At 46.5% G+C, this 20,075-nt stretch overlaps 1 protein-coding gene across 5 annotated transcripts in view; it reads left to right on the top strand.

The window, feature by feature from the left end:
* The window catches only part of enox1 (ecto-NOX disulfide-thiol exchanger 1), a 120,225-nt gene extending 101,849 nt beyond the window's left edge, over positions 1-18,376 (top strand). For 4 of the 5 annotated variants that reach the window (XM_052493469.1, XM_052493472.1, XM_052493471.1 and 1 more), the window contains 8 exons: positions 933-1,039; positions 4,228-4,345; positions 5,235-5,425; positions 10,048-10,155; positions 12,501-12,554; positions 13,062-13,164; positions 16,599-16,684; positions 16,824-18,376. In XM_052493469.1, the coding sequence (XP_052349429.1) occupies positions 933-1,039; positions 4,228-4,345; positions 5,235-5,425; positions 10,048-10,155; positions 12,501-12,554; positions 13,062-13,164; positions 16,599-16,684; positions 16,824-16,955 (899 nt within the window). In that variant the 3' untranslated portion in view covers positions 16,956-18,376. Of the gene's footprint in view, positions 1-932; positions 1,040-4,227; positions 4,346-5,234; positions 5,426-10,047; positions 10,156-12,500; positions 12,555-13,061; positions 13,165-13,980; positions 14,203-16,598; positions 16,685-16,823 lie in introns of those variants that run through there. The other variant, XM_052493473.1, reaches the window with a different exon arrangement.
* The last annotated feature ends 1,699 nt before the right edge of the window (positions 18,377-20,075 follow it).

Raw genomic sequence — 20,075 nt, forward strand, 5'->3', positions numbered from 1 at the left:
ACCGTATGCAATTAGAACAGACCGACACTTTATAGACAACCTTCTACTGGTGGAAAGGATAGTGATGACTGCAATAACTTCCTAAAAGAGTTATGAATGATTCAGGACAAATTAAATGAGACACATTTTATGTAAGTTCAATAGTATGTCTAGACGTACTCTATCCATGAAAACATTTAGTATTGTAGAATGTTGTCTTTGACAGTCCTGGTGGAACTGAATCAGCAGGTATGAAATGTAAGTACTGTTCAGCACTGGGGAGGAGTCACCAGGTAACACAATGAGCAGCATTTAACCATATCAGACCAACAAAAACAATCTGTCAAATTCACAACCCACCCAATGATTCTCAATATCATCGCTGTCAGGTGAAAACCTTGTAACTCAATTATTTCCAATGACTCTATGACCAAGAAAATGTATTCAAAATAGCTTTTGAAGTTTGATAATTGTATGTTAGTTAAAGCTGGAATCCATAGCGGTGAAACTGCCACGTCCTTTTGTGATATTATGACAACAAACACTTTTTTTTCACTGCATGCGTGATAGAACAGCAGAGTATGTACAACGATATTTTTTTACCAAGAGGCCGAAAGCTCCTTTCTTCCTTCAATAACAAAAACAATAACAAATGTACCTGGGCCGACCCTTGGAGACGTTTCATCTAAATGAGATTCCAACTTTAATGACAAAATATGGACGTCTTTTTACATTTCCTGAAAAGTTTCTGTTTTGGAGACTAGAAGCTTTCATCCCACAGCGATGATATGTTGGTGGGTGGTACAGGTAAATGCAATGGGGTCTACTAACCCAGGCTGGCAGAATGAAGCTCCCTAGTGTCTCCTCTGTGTGCTGTTGTGCCTGGGTGGTGCAGTAGGATCTAAGCTCTACATAAAGCCTTGTCTTGTCTTGACCCCCCTGTTCACCCCAAGTCGAGCAGATCACGGCTGTGTTCACCGCTGCCTCCAGGCAGAAGGCATGGGACCATTTCTCTAAAGCGCAGCGCAAGAACATAGACATTTGGAGAAAGCAGTGTGAGGTTGGTACTCTCTCCTTACCCCCTATTCCTTGTCATGTTTGGACTCCTCAGGACAGGTTAACAGACAGACACTCTAGCCGGGTTGACATGAGTCCTACTGTGTTTCATTTTGCTGTTGTTGCAGACTGCTGTGGCCTCACAGATACACAGACAGATGGACAGACTGCTGTGGCCTCACAGATACACAGACAGATGGACAGACTGCTGTGGCCTCACAGATACACAGGCAGATGGACAGACAGCTGTGGCCTCACAGATACACAGACAGATGGACAGACTGCTGTGGCCTCACAGATACACAGGCAGATGGACAGACTGCTGTGGACTCACAGATACACAGACAGATGGACAGACTGCTGTGGACTCACAGATACACAGACAGATGGACAGACTGCTGTGGACTCACAGATACACAGACAGATGGACAGACTGCTGTGGACTCACAGATACACAGACAGATGGACAGACTGCTGTGGCCTCACAGATACACAGACAGATGGACAGACTGCTGTGGACTCACAGATACACAGACAGATGGACAGACTGCTGTGGACTCACAGATACACAGACAGATGGACAGACTGCTGTGGCCTCACAGATACACAGACAGATGGACAGACTGCTGTGGACTCACAGATACACAGACAGATGGACAGACTGCTGTGGACTCACAGATACACAGACAGATGGACAGACAGCCATGCTGTTCTGATCTTCTGATGCTGTGTGTTTCTCTTCAACAGTGCCATTCGTAGACTTTTTCCTCACATCGATGAAATGCGCACGTACACACGCACTCACACAGAGGCGGTAGGTAGCTTAACGGTTAGATCATTGGGCAAGTTAACCGAAAGCTTGTATGTTCGAATCCCTGAGCCGACCAGGTGAAAAATCTGTGCCTTTGAGCAAGGTACTTAGCCATAATTGCTCCAGGGTTGCTGTTTATTATAGCAGACCCTGGCTGTGACCCCACTCTCTGAGGGAGAGTTGGGATATGCAAAAAACACATTTCCAATTCACACTTGTAAATAGGACAAATATACAAATATAAGCACCCACCAAATTGTTTATTTTATTACACACACACACACACACGCACGCACGCACGCACGCACGCACGCACGCACACACACACACACACACACACACACACACACACACACACACACACACGTACAGATAACCTTCTAGAAAGTGTGAGTGGGTGCTATGGCAACAGAGGCTTCCAGGGTTAAGACAGATAAATAATTCATTGGGAATACAACGAGTCAGCATTCTGGATTATTCATTACGTAAGGGATAATCAAGGCTATGTGTTCTCTGAAAAATAGTGCACGAAATGGAAAGTGTATTCCACAACGTGTTAGTGGAGTGGAACTAACCTTCCACGGAGTTGCATTATTTCCCATAGAACGCATAGAGCCCTGAGTTGATTATCTATTTTATATCTTGGATATAAATTAACATATTTGCGCTAGAAATCTATTAATTTGCCAGTAGAAATGTGACAACATCCACTGACTTAGCTAGCAAGTTCACTAGCTAGCTAGATAGCTACAGTAGTTGCATTGGTAACCAGGCAAACAGATATGTTACCTTAGCCAACCAAACCGTCATCCTAGCTTGCTATTATGAAAATTGAATGAACTTCATAGCCATTGGATTATACCGTACAATTATCCTGTGCGTTCTAGGGAAATAATGCACTCTCTAGAATGCCCTTCAAACCAATCAGAAACTAGTATTCAACAATATCATGGTATACATGTTAGTTATCACTTTTATTAGAACTAAACAAAAACATCCTATAAATCTCATGGAATCTGGATATTTTTGGTTGAAGAAACACAAACCTGGATCTGAATCAAATTAATATACACCCCCTTGGTTTTAATTTGGCCATTTGGTGACCGTGACAATGTATTGAAGTGAATTGAAAGTAATGACCAGGTATGTGAGGGTGCCTATCTGTGGAGGCCAGAGTTATCAGGACAGATGTTAACCTAATGTGACCATTCATACTAGGGTTGGGCGATATCCAGATGTGCATGCCTTCATACTGTCCCTGTACCATACCGGGGTATACGGTATTACCGGCAGTGCACACGCTATTTATTTCCAAACATTTAAAAAACGCATACAGTACAGTATACCGCCCAAGCCTAAGTCAAACTGTAAGATGTCTATGTTCATACAGTACATGTCTCTAAGTCAAGTCAGTGAGAAAGGAATCATGCCATGTCTATTGTCAGAGCAACCAGAGGTAAGGCATTGCTTTGGAAGAAGTGACACACAGTAACAGTTCACACTATGGAGTGAGTCTGCTAGCATGCCACAATTGTGAAATCCCTTGTTAAGGGTCAGTAGTATGCTTGGTAAGTGTTCAAGTAGTTCAAGCAATTACTGTAACACTGCAGCCTGAAGATTATCTGAATGACAAATGGCTGTGAATGAATTATCTATTGATGTCAGTATCAACATCCTCCATGACAGTAGTATGAAATGACAGTTTGAATATGAACTGATAATGGACACTGCAGAAAACATGAGATCAGATACGGCTCTAAACACCATTGGATCCCTCCGTCTTCATGTCCTACTCTAGTTTCCAGGGAAAAAGCTCTGGCTGGTTCAGTGCTGCAGCTGAGGCTTTCTGTGCGCACAGTCACACATAGCAAATCCCTGTATCTTAAACCTCTCTCCCTTTCTCTCTCTCTCTCCCTTCTCCTCTCATAACTCTATCACACTCTCCTATAGCTGAGTCATTGGCTAAGCTTATTTACTTTATCTGAGGAGAGATTTCACAGTGGTGGTATTAGACAGCCTCACAGCTGAGACACTTCTAGTTATCAGAGCAGCTGGAAGAATGAGATGTTTTCTATGCTCCTCCTTCTTTATCATGTGAAAAAAGGAAGCGTTCAAACTGCAGATCTAGGATCAGTTTACCCTACCCAACTAAATCCTAACCATAACCCGTCAGGAAGTGAAACACAAAACTGATGTTAGATCAGTGTCTAGGGGCAATTTGATTCTCTTCCACCACAGACTCATTTTAAGGTACAACCTATATCATTTTTATTTTAGAACACATTACCAGGAGCAGTCTGGTTGAAACCATTTTTAGGCAGGCATATGGCTGGGTGTATAGTACTGAGACACTGAGGGGTCCTTGTGTTGTGATGTGACAGGAGCTGAGGAATGCCCACAGTGAGGAGATCATGGGGATTCGCCGGGAGGAGGAGATGGAGATGTCTGACGACGATTCGGATGAGAGCCCCTGTAAGAAGATACGCATGGAGGAAAATGGTAGGACAGGCACGAGCCCAATCCCAAACTTACCCCTGGCATAGTCCCTAGCCCTTGGCCCTTAACCCTTAGCCCCTAAGCACTTATACCTTTTAATGATGGCAGACTGCTAAAGTATACAGTGCCTTCAGAAAGGATTCATCTAGGGTTATGCCTGTGTTTAGCTCTATTCCATTTACTTGCCGATGACAAGGATACCCATAACATGATGCAGCCACCACCGTGCTTGAAAATATATTCAGCAGTTTTACTTTAGTGCCTTATTGCAAACAGGATACATGTTTTAGAAATATTTGTATTCTGTAAATGCTTCCTTCTTTTCACTCTGTCATTTAGGTTAGTATTGTGGAGTAACTACAATGTTGTTGATCCATCTTCAGTTTTTTCTCCTATCACAACCATTAAACTCTGTAACTCTGAAAGTCACAATTGGCCTCATGGTGAAATCCCTGAGTTGTTTCCTTCCTCTTCAGCAACTGAGTTAGGAAGGACACCTGTATATTTGTAGTGACTGGGTGTATTGATACACCATCCAAAGTGTAATTAATAACTAAACCATACACAAAGGGATATTCAATGTCTGCTTTTTTTTATTTTGTACAAATCTGTCGTTCTGCCCCTGAACAGGCAGTTAACCCACTGTTCCTAGGCCGCCATTGAAAATAAGAATTTGTTCTTAACTGACTTGCCTAGTAATATAAAGGTAAAATTAAATCTACCAATAGGCACCCATCTTTGCGAGGCATGGGAAAACATCCCTGGTCTTGTGTGTGTGTGTGTGTGTGTGTGTGTGTGTGTGTGTGTGTGTGTGTGTGTGTGTGTGTGTATGTTGTGTCTAAATCTCTTTCCCCGGGTGTGTGTCTTGTGTCTAACCCTCTCTCCCCTCCAGGTGTGTGTGGCCAGTCTGGGGCCTCTCTGAGGGAGGAGAATGACTCTCTGCGTTGGCAGCTGGACGCCTACAGGAATGAGGTGGAGCTGCTGAGGAAGGAGCAAGGCAAGGCTTGCCGCCCTGATGACCCTGAACACTTCCCCGACACACACACACACCTGCTGCAGCAGAGCATGCACAACATGCAACAGGTACACACACATACCTGCTACAGCAGAGCATGCACAACATGCAACAGGTACATGCACAACATGCAACAGGTACACACACACACCTGCTACAGCAACATGCAGCAGTTACAACATTCCACCATCTACGCCTGTATCATACTGCACCTGTGTTTACACCTGTGAGTCCGCCAGGTCAGAAGCAGTAGTGATGACAATGCTGTATATTGATTGGTGTATTTCTATGCTTTTATTTTACCAGATAAAGTTGACTGAGAACACATTTTCATTACCAGTGTAATGAACACGAGGTGAGACAGAGAGCTGGTTTCAAGTACAGGGTGCAGCAGGTCTTTATTGCAAAGGACCACAGGAGGCGGCAGGTTGCTAGGTCCAGGGGCAAATCAAATCAAATCACATGTATTTATATAGCCCTTCATACATCAGCTGATATCTCAAAGTGCTGTACAGAAACCCGGCCTAAAACCCCAAACAGCAAGCAATGCAGGTGTAGAAGCACGGTGGCTAGGAAAAACTCCCTAGAAAGGCCAAAACCTAGGAAGAAACCTAGAGAGGAACCAGGCTATGTGGGGTGGCCAGTCCTCTTCTGGCTGTGCCGGGTGGAGATTATAACAGAACATGGCCAAGATGTTCAAATGTTCATAAATGACCAGCATGGTCAAATAATAGGTCATACGACAGGGGTCCAAAAAGGCAACAGTACAGGCAGGGAAAAGACTAGTAACGTCATCCAGGAGATCAGGCAATAGGTAGATAACAGGAAATCTGATAGGCTAAGGTACAGGCAGGGAATAGGCTAAGGTACAGGCAGGGAATAGGCTAAGGTACAGGCAGGGAATAGGCTAAGGTACAGGCAGGGTATAGGCTAAGGTACAGGCAGGGTATAGGCTACGGTACAGGCAGGGAATAGGCTAAGGTACAGGCAGGGAATAGGCTAAGGTACAGGCAGGGTATAGGCTAAGGTACAGGCAGGGTATAGGCTAAGGTACAGGCAGGGTATAGGCTACGGTACAGGCAGGGAATAGGCTACGGTACAGGCAGGGTATAGGCTAAGGTACAGGCAGGGAATAGGCTACGGTACAGGCAGGGTATAGGCTACGGTACAGGCAGGGAATAGGCTACGGTACAGGCAGGGAATAGGCTAAGGTACAGGCAGGGTATAGGCTACGGTACAGGCAGGGAATAGGCTACGGTACAGGCAGGGAATAGGCTACGGTACAGGCAGGGAATAGGCTACGGTACAGGCAGGGTATAGGCTACGGTACAGGCAGGGTATAGGCTAAGGTACAGGCAGGGAATAGGCTACGGTACAGGCAGGGTATAGGCTACGGTACAGGCAGGGAATAGGCTACGGTACAGGCAGGGAATAGGCTACGGTACAGGCAGGGAATACGTAAAAGACGTTGTTAGTGAGGCAGGCAAAAACTATTATATACGGGAGGAGTAAATCACAGGAAATCCAGAGCTCAGAAAGACGTGACACAAAACAAACAATACCTCACAGTGATGGGGTGCAAAGAACTGAACTAAATAGTGTGTGATAATGACTTACAGGTGTGTGAACAGGTGATTAGAATTCAGGTGATTGGGATCTGGAGAGTGAGCTGCGTTCAGGGGATCTAGGTGTTTGAGAGTGTGAGTTGGAAGCAGACCTTACAAACAGCAATGACCTGGGGAATAGTTGTCCTGCCTGAGCATTCAAAATGTGGGCTGGGCATCCTGAAGATGACTCTATAATAATAAGATAAATCAAATCATGTACAGTAACTTTAGGGTGTCAGGGAAAATGTATTGAGTAAAAAGTACATAATTTTTTTTCGGTAGTGAAGTAAAAGTAGTCAAAAATATAAATAGTAAAGTAAAGTACAGATACCCCCAAAAACTGCTTAAGTAAAAATACTTGAAAGGACTACTTAAATAATTTACACCACTGAGTAATTGATAAAGCATAAATACAATACAGTGCCATCACATGCTGCAGGTATTTGGACCAGTGCTTTCACTAGCAAAAGGTCATAGCACAAGTACATAGGAGCACTATGATGTATTCTGAGTCTCCTGTCCACCACAATCCCAATCCCTCCCTTTACAACCTGACTCAGACAGACCAACACACAGTCACATCTCTGCTTACTGCTGTTCCTGCTTACTCTACACTAACACCTTCTGCCACTGGTGTCACCTCTGTGTTCATCATCTTCTCTGTTGTTTCTGTCCTCCCAGCACAGTGTGGTTCTCTCTCTCTCTCTAACTGTTGTGGTCTGTTGTGTAACTGTCTCTCTCTCTCTAACTGTTGTGGTCTGTTGTGTAACTGTCTCTCTCTCTCTCTCTCTCTCTCTCTCTCTCTCTCTCTCTCTCTCTAACTGTGTTGTGGTCTGTTGTGTAACTGTCTCTCTCTCTCTCTCTCTAACTGTTGTGGTCTGTTGTGTAACTGTCTCTCTCTCTCTAACTGTTGTGGCCTGTTGTGTAACTGTCTCTCTCTCTCTCTCTCTAACTGTGTTGTGGTCTGTTGTGTAACTGTCTCTCTCTCTCTAACTGTTGTGGTATGTTGTGTAACTGTCTCTCTCTCTCTAACTGTTGTGGTATGTTGTGTAACTGTCTCTCTCTCTCTCTCTCTCTCTCTCTCTCTCTCTCTCTCTCTAACTGTGTTGTGGTCTGTTGTGTAACTGTCTCTCTCTCTCTCTCTCTAACTGTTGTGGTCTGTTGTGTAACTGTCTCTCTCTCTCTCTCTCTAACTGTTGTGGTCTGTTGTGTAACTGTCTCTCTCTCTCTAACTGTTGTGGCCTGTTGTGTAACTGTCTCTCTCTCTCTCTCTCTAACTGTGTTGTGGTCTGTTGTGTAACTGTCTCTCTCTCTCTAACTGTTGTGGTATGTTGTGTAACTGTCTCTCTCTCTCTAACTGTTGTGGTATGTTGTGTAACTGTCTCTCTCTCTCTCTCTCTCTAACTGTTGTGGTCTGTTGTGTAACTGTCTCTCTCTCTCTAACTGTTGTGGTCTGTTGTGTAACTGTCTCTCTCTCTCTAACTGTTGTGGTCTGTTGTGTAACTGTCTCTCTCTCTCTAACTGTTGTGGTCTGTTGTGTAACTGTCTCTCTCTCTCTAACTGTTGTGGCCTGTTGTGTAACTGTCTCTCTCTCTCTCTCTCTCTCTAACTGTTGTGGCCTGTTGTGTAACTGTCTCTCTCTCTCTCTCTCTCTCTCTCTCTCTCTCTCTCTAACTGTGTTGTGGTCTGTTGTGTAACTGTCTCCCTCTCTAAGTGTTGTGGTATGTTGTGTAACTGTCTCTCTCTATCTAACTGTGTTGTGGTCTGTTGTGTAACTGTCTCTCTCTCTCGCTCTCTAACTGTGTTGTGGTCTGTTGTGGAACTGTCTCTCTATCTAACTGTGTTGTGGTCTGTTGTGTAACTGTCTCTCTCTCAAACTGTGTTGTGGTCTGTTGTGGAACTGTCTCCCTATCTAACTGTGTTGTGGTCTGTTGTGTAACTGTCTCTCTCTCTCTCTCTCTCTCTCTATCTAACTGTGTTGTGGTCTGTTGTGTAACTGTCTCTCTCTCAAACTGTGTTGTGGTCTGTTGTGGAACTGTCTCTCTATCTCTATCTAACTGTGTTGTGGTCTGTTGTGTAACTGTCTCTCTCTCAAACTGTGTTGTGGTCTGTTGTGGAACTGTCTCTCTCTCGAACTGTGTTGTGGTCTGTTGTGGAACTGTCTCTCTCTCGAACTGTTTTGTGGTCTGTTGTGTAACTGTCTCTCTCTCGAACTGTGTTGTGGTCTGTTGTGTAACTGTCTCTCTATCTAACTGTGTTGTGGTCTGTTGTGTAACTGTCTCTCTATCTAACTGTGTTGTGGTCTGTTGTGTAACTGTCTCTCTCTCGAACTGTGTTGTGGTCTGTTGTGTAACTGTCTCTGTATCTAACTGTGTTGTGGTCTGTTGTGTAACTGTCTCTCTATCTAACTGTGTTGTGGTCTGTTGTGTAACTGTCTCTCTCTCAAACTGTGTTGTAGTCTGTTGTGGAACTGTCTCTCTCTCTAACTGTGTTGTGGTCTGTTGTGGAACTGTCTCTCTATCTAACTGTGTTGTGGTCTGTTGTGTAACTGTCTCTCTATCTAACTGTGTTGTGGTCTGTTGTGTAACAGTCTCTCTATCTAACTGTGTTGTGGTCTGTTGTGTAACTGTCTCTCTAACTGTGTTGTGGTCTGTTGTGTAACTGTCTCTCTCTCTCTATCTAACTGTGTTGTGGTCTGTTGTGTAACTGTCTCTCTATCTAACTGTGTTGTGGTCCGTTGTGTAACTGTCTCTCTCTCAAACTGTGTTGTGGTCTGTTGTGTAACTGTCTCTCTATCTAACTATGTTGTGGTCTGTTGTGTAACTGTCTCTCTAACTGTGTTGTGGTCTGTTGTGTAACTGTCTCTCTCTCTAACTGTGTTGTGGTCTGTTGTGTAACTGTCTCTCTCTCTAACTGTGTTGTGGTCTGTTGTGTAACTGTCTCTCTATCTAACTGTGTTGTGGTCTGTTGTGTATCTGTCTCTCTCTCGAACTGTGTTGTAGTCTGCTGTGTAACTGTCTCTCTAACTGTGTTGTGGTCTGTTGTGTAACTGTCTAGCTATCTCTGTGTCTCTCACCTCCCAGCAACTGCTGAGTCTGCAGGAGCAGCTGAGGAGTAAGGAGGTGGTGCTGGAGCAGGCTAGAGACGAACACAGATACCTGCAGGGAGAAGTCCTAGCCCTGAGAGATAAGGTGAGAGAACATGTACACACGCACACACACACACACACACACACACACACACACACACACACACACACACACACACACACACACACACACACACACACACACACACACACACACACACACACACACACACACACACACGAGAGTGTAGGCTCATATGACTGAGCTAGATGGGAGGGAGTTAGGTACATGGTTTAGATGTAGTGGCATTCTAGTATTTATTACTATACAGTAACTATCTGTTAAAGTATTCTCTTTCTCTCCCTCCATATCTCTTTCTATTGGTGTTTCTATGAAAGTGGCTCTCATTTTCTCTCACTTTCCCTCAGTAGGGGGTCACACGCACACACACACACACACACACACACACACACACACACACACACACACACACACACACACACACACACACACACACACACACACACACACACACACACACACACACACACACACGAGAGTGTAGGCTCATATGACTGAGCTAGATGGGAGGGAGTTAGGTACATGGTTTAGATGTAGTGGCATTCTAGTATTTATTACTATACAGTAACTATCTGTTAAAGTATTCTCTTTCTCTCCCTCCATATCTCTTTCTATTGGTGTTTCTATGAAAGTGGCTCTCATTTTCTCTCACTTTCCCTCAGTAGGGGGTCACACGCATGCAAGCACACACACACACACACACACACACACACACACACACACACACACACACACACACACACACACACACACACACACACACACACACACACACACACACACACACGCATACATGTGCACACACACACACACACACACACACACACACACACACACACACACACACACACACACACACACACACACACACACACACACACACACACACACACACACACACACACACACACACACACACACACACACACACACACACACACACACACACGTGCAAGCACACACACACACATACACATGCACAAACACACGTGCAAGCACACACACATACACACGCATACACGTGCACACACACACACGCATACACGTGCACACACACACACACACACACACACACACACACACACACACACACACACACACACACACACACACACACACACACACACACACACACACACACACACACACACACACACACACACACACACACACACACACACACACACACACACACACACACACACACACACACACACACACACACACACACACACACACACACACACACGTGCAAGCACACACATACACGTGCAAGCACACACACACACACACGCATACACGTGCACACACACACACGCATACACGTGCACACACACACACGCATACACGTGCACACACACACACACGCATACACGTGCACACACACACACGCATACACGTGCACACACACACACACGCATACATCCCTAGAAGCACCCTACTGTTGAGTGAGAATAATACAACCAGTGGATGGATGAATACATTTCTGATTTCTATCTGATGATGCTAACTGTTATTCTTGCATGACTGTTATTGGACTGAGGTAATGGGAACATCAATAAGCACAGAGCTCCTGTGGAGAAAGAGTGTATTCAGCTGGAATCAGAGAGATGGATACCTAGTGAGGATAAATAGATTAACAAATAGAAAGATAGATGAACATCCAGGGAGGATATATTGTTTCCATACAGTCTAAAGATACTACTTGACCAAAAGTACACCTGCTTGTCGAACATCTCCAAAATCATGCGCATTAATATGGAGTTGGTCCCCCCTTTGCTGCTATCACAGCCTCCTCAGATGGCTTTCCACTAGATGTTGGAACATTGCTGAGGGGACTTGCTTCCATTCAGCCAAAAGAGCAAGTGAGGTCGGGGACTGACGTTGGGCGATTAGACCTGGCTCGCAGTCGGCGTTCCAAATTATCCCAAAGGTGTTCGATGGGGTTGACGTCAGGGGCATTGTCATGCAGAAACAGGAAAGGGTCTTCCCCAAACAGATTGCATGGCTTGTGCTCAATTGTATACAACAGCCAGCAACAGGTGTGGCTGAAATAGCCGAAATCAGTCATTTGAAGGTGTGTCCACATACTTTTGTATATATTTTGCAAAACATCAGTTACCTGGATCCTGCTTCTGTTACTAAGAACATGCTCTACTGCTTGTTACCAGGGTTACCAGTGTGAATGGTCAGTACTTGATGTTGGTCTCTGTCTTAATCTCTTTCTGTCTTGTTCTTTGTCTGTCTTGTTCTTTGTCTGTCTGTTCTCTGTCTGTCTTGTTCTTTGTCTGTCTTGTTCTTTGTCTGTCTTGTTCTTTGTCTGTCTGCTCTCTGTCTGTCTTGTTCTCTGTCTGTCTTGTTTTCAGATGCTGACTAATGGGGATGTAGTGGAGGGGAACAATGGAGAAACACCTGAGAAGGTCCGTCTGCTCCAATACACACCACTATACTGTACCCACACACACACACACGCACGCACGCACGCACGCACGCACGCACGCACGCACGCACGCACGCACGCACGCACGCACGCACGCACACACACACACACACACACACACACACACACACACACACACACACACACACACACACACACACACACACACACACACACACACACACACACACACACACACACACACACACACACACACACACACACACACACACACACAGACACGCTGAACTTGATTCTGCCCCTGTAGTTACTGAAGTGGAAGCTGATACCCATCTGGGAGCAGATATCATGCTTTCAGTATCTAATTATCCTTATGCAAAAGTAGCAGCAGCAGTAGTGTCAGTTCCCATTGCATTTGTGCGTCTATAAGGACGAACACAGCTGTGTGTGTGTGTGTCTACAGGTGGTGAACGGGTGTGTGTCTATAAGGACTAACACAGCTGTGTGTGTGTGTGTGTGTCTACAGGTGGTGAACGGGTGTGTGACCACTCTGTACCGCAGCAGAGACCGGAGGAGCGAAGCAGCCATGAGAGGAGCCCTCACATCAGAGAGAGAGGCTCTGCTACTGGGTAAATATCATCACTATCTACAAAATACAGTATATCATGTCAATTATACACTCTTTACTGGAAACCATATTGTGTACATTGTCTCCTTTTCTTCTGTAATAGTCAGCTGACTGGGAGGGTTTTCATGGTTGTGGTTAGGCTGAGGGTAGGGGGTGGATTGGTACATGTAGACATGTTGGAGGGGGGCCAATGTTTAATGGGGCGAAATGGTTTTGAAGCAGCCCACGCCTGTCTGTCATGTTCTTGGATGAGGAACCCAAGGATCAGGGGGGTTGGATGGAGGGGGACTCAGGGGACAGGTGCTGTGGGTCTGTTTGCCAAGCAGGACTCTGCTGGCCCTGGCCACACACACATAGAATAAACCCCTATGCACACACACATACATTATCTCTCCCGGCTGCACACAGCGCTGCTCTGCTTGTGTTCACACACAGAAACACACTCCATCCACACAGAAACACAGTCTATCGCAGGGCGCTGGGGACACAGTGACAGACGAGGACGCCGTCAGCCAGAACAGAAGAAAAGACAAACCGGTTCCAGGAGAGAGGAGCGATAGAGACTGACTGGAGAACACAAATTGACTAATTCTCCTGCGGCTCTCTTCTCTCTCTCTTCCCCCTCTACCATTCCCTTTCTCTCCTCCCCCTCTATTTCTCCCTCTCTCTCCTCCCTTCTATCCCTCTCTCCTTCTATCTCTCTCCCCCTCTGCATCTCTCTTCCCCCTCTCCCTCTTTCCTCCCCCCTACCTCTCCCTCTCTCCTCCCCCTTTATCTCTCTCCCCCTCTCCTCCCCCTCTACTTTCCTCCCTTTCAGCTCCCATAAATATAATTTCATCACAAATGAAAAGCAGCCTCTATCTGATTCTGACTGAACTGATTGTATTAGCCTGATTTCCTTGTGTTTCCTGTCATTGTATGAATCTCCATACAACAAGCACAAAATAGTCCTGTGCCAATTCTCAGATGTACAGCTAGAAAGCGGAGTTCCCTTTGGTGCTGCAGAGAGGAGAGAGGAGAGGAGAGAGGAGAGAAGAGGAGAGGAGGAGAGAGGAGGAGAGAAGAGGAGAGGAGGAGAGGAGAGAGGAGGAGAGAGGAGAGGAGCAGAGGAGAGGAAAGGAAAGGAGAGAGGAGAGGAGAGAGGAGAGGAGAGAGGAAAGGAGAGAGGAGAGGAGAGAGGAGGAGAGAGGAGAGAGGAGAGGAGATGCAGGAGAGGAGAGAGGAGAGAGGAGAGAGGAGAGAGGAGAGAGGAGAGGAGAGAGGAGAGACGAGAGAGGAGAGCAGAGGAGAGGAGAGAAGAGAGGAGGAGAGAGGAGAGAGGAGGAGAGCAGAGGAGAGAGGGGGAGAGAAGAGATGAGAGAGGAGAGTGGAGGAGAGCAGAGGAGAGGAGAGAGAGGAGAGAGGAGGAGAGCAGAAGAGAGGAGAGAAGAGAGGAGGAGAGAAGAGAAGAGAGGAGAGGAGGAGAGGCGAGAGAGGAGAGAGGAGGAGAGCAGAGGAGAGAAGAGAGGAGGAGAGAGGAGAGAGAAGGAGAGCAAAGAAGAGAGGAGGGGATATGAGAGAGGAGGAGAGCAGAGGAGAGAAGAGAGGAGGAGAGAGGAGAGAGGAGGAGAGCAGAGGAGAGGAGAGAAGAGAGGAGGAGAGCAGAGGAGAGGACAGAAGAGAGGAGGAAAGGAGAGAGGAGTGGAAATCAAATCACATACGGTCAGCAGATGTTATTGCGAGTGTAGCGAAATGCTTGTGCTTCTAGTTCTGACAGTGCAGCAATAACTAACAAAAAATATCTAACACTTCCACAACAACTAACTAATCCACACAAATCTAAGTAAAGGAAAGGAATAATAATATACTGTATAAATATATGGATGAGCAATATCAGAGCGCATACACTAAGATGCAATAGATAGTATATAATACAGTATATACATATGAGATGAGTAATGCCAGATATTTAAACATTATTAAAGTGGTAATATTAAAGTGACTCGTGTTACATTTATTAAAGTGACCTAGCAGAGAGGAGAGCAGAGGAGAGAGGAGATCAGAGAGGAGAGCAGAGAGGAGAGCAGAGGAGAGAGGAGATGAGAGAGGAGATCAGAGAGGAGAGCAGAGAGGAGAGCAGAGCAGAGAGCAGAGAGGAGAGAGGAGTAGGCAGCAGAACATTTATCTCTTTTAGCACGGCCCACAGAAAGCCAACATGAAGGAGAGGAGAGGCAGAGTTCTCTATCTCCCTGCCAGCAAACCGCCCTGCCTGCTTCCCTGCCGCAGACACCACAGCTTCTGGGCTTTTCAACACAGCTTTTAACCAACACAGGCATCTATAAGGGACACACACCTCCACACACACAGACACGCATCAGCATGAATGGATACACACTCTTCTGCAATCTGCAAACAGCCCCCCCAATGTTACATCACATAAATCAGGGGAATAAATATTGGCTCTGGGTTCCCAGGGGACTGCACTATATCCTCTCTCCCTGACTGGCTGTGCTACCTCTGCAGGACTTCAGTAATCAAATCAAGTGCTCTTTGTGCTCCGACCAGCGTTTATTGCATTTATTGCACGACACGTCAGCAATATGCAGATTGCAGCTCTGGAGGACAACTGGAGCTGAACAGTCTGTTTTCCCTTCCCTGTGTCTCTCTCTCTCTCTCTCTCTCTCTCCCTGTCCCTGTCTCTCTTCCTCTCCCTGTCTCTCTCTCTCCCGGTCTCTCTCTCTCTCTCCCGGTCTGCCTCTCTCTCTCTCTCTCTCTCTCTCTCTCTCTCTCTCTCTCTCTCTCTCTCTCTCTCTCTCTCTCTCTCTCTCTCTCTCTCTCTCTCTCTCTCTCTCTCTCTCTCTCTCTCTCCCTCTCTCTCTCTCTCTCTCTCTCTCTCTCTCTCTCTCTCCTCTCTCTCTCTCTCTCTCTCTCTCCCTGTCTCTCTCTCTCTCTCTCTCTCTCTCTCTCTCCCTCTCTCTCTCTCTCTCTGTCTCTCCCTGTCTCTCTCTCTCTCCATGTCTCTCTCTCTCTCTCTCTCTCTCTCTCTCTCTCTCTCTCTCTCTCTCTCCTCTCTCTCTCTCTCCCTGTCTCTCTCTCTCCCTGTCTCTCTCCCTGTCTCTCTCTCTCTCTCCCTGTCTCTCTCCCTGTCTCTCTCCCTGTCTCTCTCCCTCTCTCTCCCTGTCTCTCTCTCCTGTCTCTCTCCCTGTCTCTCTCTCTCTCCCTGTCTCTCTCTCTCCCTGTCTCTCTCTCTCCCTGTCTCTCTCTCTCCCTGTCTCTCTCCCTGTCTCTCTCTCTCCCTGTCTCTCTCTCTCCCTGTCTCTCTCTCTCCCTGTCTCTCTCTCTCCCTGTCGCTCTCTCTCCCTGTCTCTCTCTCTCTCTCCCTGTCTCTCTCTCTCCCTGTCTCTCTCTCTCCCTGTCTCTCTCTCTCCCTGTATCTCTCCCTGTCTCTCTCTGCAGGCATCATATCTACCTTCCTCCATGTCCACCCGTTTGGAGCCAACATCGACTATCTGTGGTCCTACATTCAGAGACTGGACACTACGGTCAGTTTCTTTACATGAAATAGTCACTAAAATAGAGAAAGGGAAAAAAGCTGAGGGGAAATGAAATCGCATCTAATTGTTGTACAAATAAGAACTGTTAGACCTGTTAGGTGATCCCACCTGTCCCTGTCCTGTCCAGGTGTCAGCGGGGGAGTTGGAGTCTCTGATGGGTCGTTTGCCAAGTGTCTTCAGACAGGAGCTGAGTGGAGTGGGAGCCACGTTGGAGAAACGATGGAACTTCTGTGGCTTCCAGAGCCTCAGCTCCGTGTGACACAGGGACCCACACACACACACTGTATGGAACAGGACACACACACACATCGGATGACCCAGGACACACACATGGCCTGAAAAAACATATGTGGGACAGAAACATACACACTTCCTGACCAGCCTCAAAACCTGGTGGACACATGAATAGAAGGCGTGTCAAATCCACAGACTGTTCGAACGGTGTGTGTGTATGTTGCGTATCCACAGACATCCACAGTGCATAGTGATAATACTCTAACAGACACGGGCAAGAACAAAAGCTACAAGATCCCCCTGATGGATCTTCCAGAGTTATATCGTTGCAAGGGATCTGCTGACAGAGGCAGAGGGATCCATATGGATCTTTCAGAGTTATATCTTTGCAAGGGATCTGCTGACACTGAGGCAGAGGAATCCACATGGATCTTTACTTGATGCTGTATAACTAAATCCACTGATGTCAGCCAAAGTGGACACAGAGCAGACCTTCTCTATGGTAACGTAGTGACCCGACCCCAGCCAACAGAACAGAAGGTTCTTAGTCCTAACGTTTCTCTCTAATGGACTGGAATGGTTTGAGATGCCTCTCTCTGTTCCCTCTCTCTGATTTTAGACTCTCCCTCCCTCTGTTCCCCCTCTCTCTATCTATGTATCCTCTCTCTCTCTCTATTCCCCCTCTCTCTCTGTATCCTCTCTCTCTGTATCCTCTCTCTCTCTCTGTTCTCTCTATCTCTCTCTGTATCCTCTGTTCCCTCTCTCTCTCTGTTCCCTCTCTCTCTCTGTATCCTCTCTCTCTGTATCCTCTCTCTCTCTCTCTGTATCCTCTCTCTCTCTATTCCCTCTCTCTCTCTGTATCCTCTCTCTCTCTATTCCCCCTCTATCTCTGTATCCTCTCTCTCTGTATCCTCTCTCTCTCTCTGTTCTCTCTCTCCCTCTCTGTATCCTCTGTTCCCTCTCTCTCTCTCTCTGTTCCCTCTCTCTCTCTGTATCCTCTCTCTCTGTTCCCTCTCTCTCTGTATCCTCTCTCTCTCTCTGTTCTCTCTATCTCTCTCTGTATCCTCTGTTCCCCCTCTCTCTCTATCTCTGTATCCTCTCTCTCTCTATTCCCCCTCTCTCTCTGTATCCTCTCTCTCTGTATCCTCTCTCTCTCTCTGTTCTCTCTCTCCCTCTCTGTATCCTCTGTTCCCCCTCTCTCTCTCTCTGTTCCCTTTTCTATCTCTGTATCCTCTCTCTCTGTTCCCCCTCTCTCTCTGTATCCTCTCTCTCTGTGTATCCTCTCTCTCTCTCTGTTCCCCCTCTCTCTCTGTATCCTCTCTCTCTGTATCCTCTTTCTCTCTCTGTTCTCTATCCTTCTCTGTATCCTCTGTTCCCTCTCTCTCTCTCTCTCTCTCTGTTCCCTCTCTCTCTCTCTATTCCCCCTCTCTCTCTGTATCTCTCTCTCTCTCTCTTCTCTGTATCCTCTCTGTATCCCCTCCTCTCTCTCTGTATCCTCTCTCTCTCTGTATCCCTCTCTCTGTATCCTCTCTCTCTCTGTATCCTCTCTCTCTCTCTGTATCCTCTCCCCCTCTCTTTATCCTCTGTTCCCCCTCTCTCTCTCTGTGTATATCCTCTCTCTCTCTCTGTATCCTCTCTCTCTGTATCCTCTCTCTCTGTTCTCTCTATCTCTCTCTGTATCCTCTGTTCCCTCTTTCTCTCTCTCTGTTCCCTCTCTCTCTCTCTCTCTCTGTATCCTCTCTCTCTGTATCCTCTCTCTCTCTCTGTATCCTCTCTCTCTCTCTGTATCCTCTCCCTCTGTATCCTCTCTCTCTGTATCCTCTCTCTCTCTCTGTATCCTCTCTCTCTGTTCTCTCTATCTCTCTCTGTATCCTCTGTTCCCTCTCTCTCTCTCTCTCTGTATCCTCTCTCTCTGTATCCTCTCTCTCTCTGTATCCTCTCTCTCTGTATCCTCTCTCTCTGTATCCTCTCTCTCTCTCTCTCACTCTCTCTGTATCCTCTCTCTCTGTATCCTCTCTCTCTCTCTCTGTTCTCTCTATATCTCTCTGTATCCTCTGTTCCCTCTCTCTCTCTCTCTGTATCCTCTATTCCCCCTCTCTCTCTGTATCCTCTCTCTCTGTATCCTCTGTTCCCTCTCTCTCTCTCTCTGTATCCTCTCTCTCTCTGTATCCTCTCTCCCTCTCTGTATCCTCTGTTCCCTCTCTCTCTCTCTCTCTCTCTCTCTCTCTCTCTCTGTATCCTCTCTCTCTCTGTATCCTCTCTCTCTCTCTGTTCTCTCTATCTCTCTCTGTATCCTCTGTTCCCTCTCTCTCTATCTCTGTATCCTCTCTCTCTCTCTGTTCCCCCTCTCTCTCTGTATCCTCTCTCTCTCTGTATCCTCTCTCTCTCTATCTCTCTCTGTATCCTCTGTTCCCTCTCTCTCTCTCTGTTCCCTCTCTCTCTCTGTATCCTCTCTCCCTCTCTGTATCCTCTCTCTCTCTCTCTGTATCCTCTCCCTCCGTATCCTCTCTCCCTCTCTGTATCCTCTCTCTCTCTATTCCCTCTCTCTCTCTGTATCCTCTCTCTCTCTCTCTCTCTCTCTGTATCCTCTCTCTCTGTATCCTCTCTCTCTGTATCCTCTCTCTCTGTATCCTCTCTCTCTCTGTTCCCTCTCTCTGTATCCTCTCTCTCTCTGTTCCCTCTATCCCTCTGTATCCTCTCTCTCTCTGTATCCTCTCTCTCTCTCTCTCTCTCTCTCTCTCTCTCTCTCTGTATCCTCTCTCTCTGTATCCTCTCTCTCTCTGTTCCCTCTCTCTCTCTGTATCCTCTCTCTCTCTCTCTGTTCCATCTCTCTCTTTGTTCTCTCTCTCTCTGTATCCTCTCTCTCTCTGTATCTTCTCTCTCTGTATCCTCTCTCTCTCTCTGTGTTCCCTCTCTCTTGTTCCCTCTCTCTCTCTTTGTATCCTCTCTCTCTCTCTGTATCATCTCTCTCTCTTTTCTCTCTCTCTGTTTTCTCTCTCTCTGGAGCAGTTGTGTAACTGGTCTGTCAACAGCTGACTCCCACTAGGCTGGGAGGGATCCATGAATATCGGACTGCTGCAACTGAAATATGGACAGGAATTGGAGAATTCGGGAATGGGCGTGGGGGAGTACAGGACAGATTTAT

Source organism: Oncorhynchus keta, chromosome 34 (genome assembly GCF_023373465.1).
Source record: "Oncorhynchus keta strain PuntledgeMale-10-30-2019 chromosome 34, Oket_V2, whole genome shotgun sequence".
Taxonomy (NCBI): Eukaryota; Metazoa; Chordata; class Actinopteri; order Salmoniformes; family Salmonidae; genus Oncorhynchus; species Oncorhynchus keta.